General features: G+C 41.7%; 1 protein-coding gene across 1 annotated transcript; it reads right to left on the bottom strand.

The window, feature by feature from the left end:
* Positions 1–2833: 2833 nt before the first annotated feature.
* LOC105048793 (transcription factor ILI5) lies at positions 2834–3612 on the bottom strand. Its single transcript, XM_010928239.4, has 2 exons — positions 3375–3612; positions 2834–3245 (listed from the first exon to the last, which is right to left on the bottom strand). The coding sequence occupies exons 1-2, from the start codon at positions 3474–3476 to the stop codon at positions 3090–3092; spliced, it is 258 nt and encodes an 85-aa protein (XP_010926541.1). The 5' UTR covers positions 3477–3612; the 3' UTR covers positions 2834–3089.
* Between the last annotated feature and the right edge of the window lie 2116 nt (positions 3613–5728).

The raw sequence follows: 5728 nt of genomic DNA on the forward strand, positions 1-5728 counted from the left end.
GTGGTTCCGGGCGAGTGCAGTGCAGGCCTGGGGTCCCTGTCAAGCGTGGATCAAGTTGGACTGGAAATTGGTCAACAATCTATTGTATAGATATATGTGGATCAGATCGCATAGATATGGCCTAGAATGAGGACACGATCCTTCAAGAGCGATTGGCTGGGCCCTGTGTCAATGTTCATGTTCATATATCATATCATGTCATATCACATGATGGCACTTTAATTTTTTTTCTCATGTATAATACTTTTGTGGAAGCTAAGGTTTTCCACAAAATAATAGAAACCAGCACAATACCATTACTTAACCCGCATGCAAAACTGCTGCTGTGCATGCACACATGAATGTCATATCAAACATATATTTTGTACGCTTGCTGCTGGTCGCAGGCAACACATGTGCTTTGTTTAAGAGCGTCATGGATGCATGTGATTCAAGTAGATATCATGACATGCCCCTTCTTTATTTCCACTTTTGTGCCACTCTTGCTTTCCTTGTTACAAAGCAAAGATAGGCAGGTGGTATTTTCCAAGAAGAAGCATGTTTAGTAGGTCAGAAAGGCTCAAAATTGTGTATGAGCCATTTTTCTTTTTTTTTTATTTCATCTCTTCTTTCGGCACATATTAGATAGATATTCTGTATTTACAAAATGCAAACTGATTTTTTTTTCCTTTAAAAATCATATTCAACGTGTCATTAACAACATAACATGTATTTTGATATTAAAAGACATTTAAGTATTATTGAAATTAGATAATACTAATCAAACTTCAATCTTTTGATCCGCTGATGAATGTTGATTGTTTTCTTGTTTATGTGTCCTCATCAAACTAGTAATAATTTGTCAAAGTTTTTTTTAGAGAAGGCTTTGTACAATTTATTTGTTTGAATGAATATCTGAAAGAAAATATATTTTTTTTGAAAAAGATCTAAAATTTTTCAGGCTGATTCGCATGTGAATTTATGTTTACCTACAGTTAATATGGTTTCGATTCTTGAGTTTTTAAATATTTTATTTAAAAATAAAAAAAAAAATTGAAAGAAAAAATAGTCATTCATATTGAAAATGGATTGAGTATGCGGATCTTCCATGGTATATATACATAGTATGCGGTGTATTGCATTGGCCGTCCATCCAAGTTCACATAGACATGTGCCGTGCATATACATAATGCACATTATTTGCTGACCGTCTATCCTATGATGGATGGCCAGGATGATAAATCACACGCTATGATGTATTGTGTGCACTGCAGATGATCCGGCTCCAAATGGATTTAGATCGTCATTAGTGACATTGCAACCTAAAAGTTAGCGGGAGATTTGGAGGACATTTATGGGATTGCCCCCCTCATGCATTGCAGTATTCCTTGTGTGAATTAGAGAACTAGCACATGGTTTGTCATGGCTTAGCGTAAGAATTGGAGCACTTGTGAGGCTGACACCTCTTGTAAATCGGAGAACCAGCGGAATACATGGGAGGCTTGTCGCTTCTCTCTCACCTTCAGTCGATCGGTGATCTGAATCAAATATTATCTTTTAGGATTTAAATTGTGTCTTTCATGTCAAAAGATGATGGTTTTTTTTTACAACATCATTCATTGGATCAATTTGCATAGATCTCAAAGTGATATTTGCACGATCCAGTGGCCGACTTGTGCGAAGGAAGATGAATCATTCCCTGGCACCAAAGATACTACCCCTATATATGCTTTTTATTTTTACACTGATTTGAGGGTAATTTAATGTTAAGATCCCTCTCACAGAGTTACAGTCCTACTTTTTAGGGCCTTAAAGAAGGAAACGGCCAACGCACGTCCTAGATGCTAGACACAGTACCGTGATATTAGGCTGTCCACCTATCGGGCGGTGAGGACCACCCTATCACAGTGGGCCCGAAACAAGCCTACAGAGGGCTGGATACGCTTTAATACTCGTGTTCCCCGGGAGACCGACGAGCCGGGCCACTTGACGTCGTCGAGACCTGCCTGCCGTTAGATCAACCTGGGTCCCACACCGACTAGGTGGGACCCACTGCCTCGACCGGTTATGTCGCCAGGCACGCTGCGTCAATCGCTCCTTTGTCTCTGCTCCGAGCCAGAGCCAAACCCTCGAGCCGACTCCTTTGGTCTGTGTATGCCTTTTTTGCGAAAAAACTCGTCTGCATCTGGAGAGGTCTTGTGCCCACTTTTCGATTTGACGAACCTTCTCAGTTTTATAGTCTCTCGCGAAGTAGTTTTGGATAGATCACACTTCTTTATTATTTTTCGGGAGATACGTTGGATCCTACTTCGAGCCATAAAGCTTGACACCCATATGCAGGAATAAAAGATTTCTCTCTGCTAATCGAGTAGTTTAGTACATTCCATAGATATTTTATATTGGAAGATTTTTCTCCGAAGCGTACTAGCTAATTAGTTCGATATTGTACAATTTTGTTCTTAATTGGTGCAACTACTATGCTTTTCAAGCCAGCTAGCTCGCTGATTGGCTTTGCTATTGTACTGTGTTTTCTCTAATATGCAGCCTAATTAAGCAGCCATTTTTATTTTATTATACATCCCTATCGACATTCTCGTAGTCATCCATTATGTTCATTTCCTTGCCAGCACACTTGTATGTTTTCTATATCACATACAGATTACATAAAAGCGAAAAAGGAAAATCTATATTATGCGTATAAACAAACTGTAGAGCTACGTTTTGGAGGAACCGTGCAATTTAACTGGAAATAAAGTATTACGTGATATTTTCTCCATAATGGTGGGTTGGTCGCCATGGAAGAAACAACTCAAGCCACACTCGAGAAATATAAACGAAGTGGAAGGTAGGGAAGATACCAAGGCACATATAAAGCAAACATACTGTTCCCTACTAGCTAATACATCAGTTTATATGCTGGTACTAAATGTACAAGGAAGTGGAGGTAGGGAAAACGCTACTAGGGCATCAAGCAAAAGATGCCGTCTCCTACTAGCTAGCTAGCTGATACATTCGTTTATATGCTGGTACACCATAGATGACCCCCTTTCTCCTAACCAGGCCCCCCTTAGAGAATACTATAAAGGAGGTAAGACGGCAACTAACCGTTCCTAGGACCGGAGGAGGCTCCTTATAATCTCAGCCTGTGGGCTGTTGGAGTCCATCGTCGCCAGCAGGTCGGACAGCCGGTCGCTGAGGTCGTCCACCTCCCGACGCAGGCTCTTGATGTAGCTGCACGTCTCTTTCAGCAGCTTCGACGCCGATGCCTGCATTCATATACAATGAACACATAATGACAGTGTCAGTGCCTTTTGAAGACCGAAAGGAGCTAGCTAGGATATGATATCACTTGAGCCTTTTGACAGGAAGGTCTCTAGGTGGTGTTGTTTCCTTACCCTGCTTGTACTCGGGCGACGGGACTCAGGGAGGAGTGCTTGGAGCTTGGAGATGAGCTCATTGATCTCCTCATCGGAGATCCTGCTTTCCCTGCTCGACATCTTGATGGAGTATGCTAGGGAACCCAAGTACAACAGTGAGAGGAGATGGGAAGAAAAAGGTGAGAGAGACTGAAAGGGAGGGAATTTAAAACTACGGAGAGGAAGGAGAGGGGAGCCAGGGGTGAAGGGAGGAAAGAGCTGGGGAAGGCTTCTGAAGGGCAAGTGAGCGAGGACGTATATTAAGAGAAGCTAGGGGCCCCACATGTTTGCCAACGGTCCTCGTGGTGGGCCCTCTTTGTTACCAGGCCAATGGGCTCATTAGGGGCATGTGAGCCCACTTGTCAAATTGGTCCGTCCCCTACCTTAACTCAGTTACTTAACCCTTTTACGATGTACCCGAAAGATGCCCTTCTCTCCACTGTTTTAGTATATGCCACCCTTCGTCGTCCTTGGTACCTCCTTGTCGTTGTAATATTCGTCTCTTTCTAAACTTTCGGTATCAAGCACAAGTTAAAGGCCACCACCAGGAGGGCCATCAGGGATCTTCTTAATCCGAAAACACAATGCAGTTCACGCTTTATTTGGATTGGAGGTGCATAAAAATCCATAAGAAAAAGAGAGAGGAGGATAATAGAGGGAAAAGAAGAAGAGGGTAAGAAAATTAATGAATCCTTATTTAGAAAGAAAGGGAAGGATAAAGAAGGGTATATATCTTGTCCTTGTTTGATAGAGAGGATAAGGGAGAGATAGAATAACTTATATATATATATTTTGATAAATATATCCTTTCTCATTAATAGATATACTATTTAATATTTGTGATATTTTGATAAAGATCGTAAATCACGGTCACTAGAATCTATCTTCCAAAGATCATGATATTTGGATTTGCATGAGGAGCGGCCTGCGGGCGAAGGGATGGTTATAAGATTTTTAAGTGGTGGGAAGGACAAAAGATGATCGGAAAGATAGAATATATAATTGTCTAATTGTAAGTTTAAAATTTTATTAAGAATAAGTTAGGAAAATAAAAATTAAGCATGAACCTTCTCCTCTGTTACATCCCAAATCGGAGGTACAAAGTGAGAGATATCGAAGGATTGAGAGAATCCTTCTCTATTCTCTTTTACCTCTCAAAAAATTTTATCAAACAAGTTTATTCTTTATCCTTCTCTCTCTTTCTCTTATTAACCTTCATGTACCCCCAATTCAAACAATATGTTAGAGTACCCAAAGAGGAATTAATGAAAGGAGAATAGGACATGATCTCTTGATTTAGTGACCATGACTCGTGTGCTTGCTCACCAAATATGACACGTGGTGGCTCCGTGGCTTGGCTCTGGATCCATGACAGGGCGGTCGTGTCCCCGTTCTCCGGGGTGAAGTCGCTGCATGTCGGCCACGACAGACCGGCCCAACGTGGAGGCCCTGGACTTAGCCACGTGACAAGCGGGAAGGGGCGGTGTCTTATGGGCCCCCACCCTGTTCGGTGGGCCAGAATGGGAGGCCCACGGTATATTATGAGTCCAGGTTCGGCTTAATGAGAGCGTGTGAGGCGGTTTAGTGGTTGTGTTGTGGGGTCGGAGGAGTGACACACTGTCTGAAGAGAGCTAACTACATGCCAGATAGAAGGCCAATTAAGGTGTGTTGGGGGACATGGCAGGGCCCTTCATTAGAGCAAGGTTTGGATTACATAAAGAGGTTGTTACAAATTGCCAACCAGCTGGGGAATTACCACACCCTCATGTTTACATGATACTGGAAAAGAGATTCCTACTCAGAAAAGCAGGACTTGCCCTCCGGACGAGGTCTCAGATATCCATGTGAGGAAAGGGGCCACGACATTGGTTTTTGATAAAGAGATACTCTTCCATTTACTACATATATTACAAGGTCTGCCTAAGCCTTCTGTGCCTCTACACTCACATGCGCTTTTTCTTCACAAGATTCTTTGAGACACCTAGTCAAAATAATTTTCGGGGGAGATAGAAACTCGAGTGATGGGCAAAGAGAATACTGCTAATTGCCAAATGTTTTGTCGCCCAAAAATGTTCCACCAATTAAACTTGTTCAACTCACGATTTTTAGAGGTAAAATTAACATCTCGGCGAATAACAAGTCACCTATGATGCTAAAAATATGGTTTTATGCCCGTTCTGAAGAGATTGTTGGAAAAACTCAATAATGTTCACACTTCTTGGTGAAGTTGCCAGTATTGTGAGACCAAATAAAAAAGAGAGAGACACACACACCCCCAGAAAAGAAGAAGAAGACGAAGAAAAAGTAAAAAGTTACATGTTGAAATGTCTGGA

This window comes from Elaeis guineensis, chromosome 7 (assembly GCF_000442705.2).
Source record: "Elaeis guineensis isolate ETL-2024a chromosome 7, EG11, whole genome shotgun sequence".
NCBI classification, from domain to species: domain Eukaryota; kingdom Viridiplantae; phylum Streptophyta; class Magnoliopsida; order Arecales; family Arecaceae; genus Elaeis; species Elaeis guineensis.

Coding starts and splice junctions, on each gene's coding strand:
- LOC105048793 (XM_010928239.4), bottom strand. CDS start 3,476: ATGTCGAGCAGGGAAAGCAGGATCTCCGATGAGGAGATCAATGAGCTC. Junction 3,246..3,374: donor GTCGCCCGAGTACAAGCAGG/GTAAGGAAACAA, acceptor ATATGAATGCAG/GCATCGGCGTCGAAGCTGCT.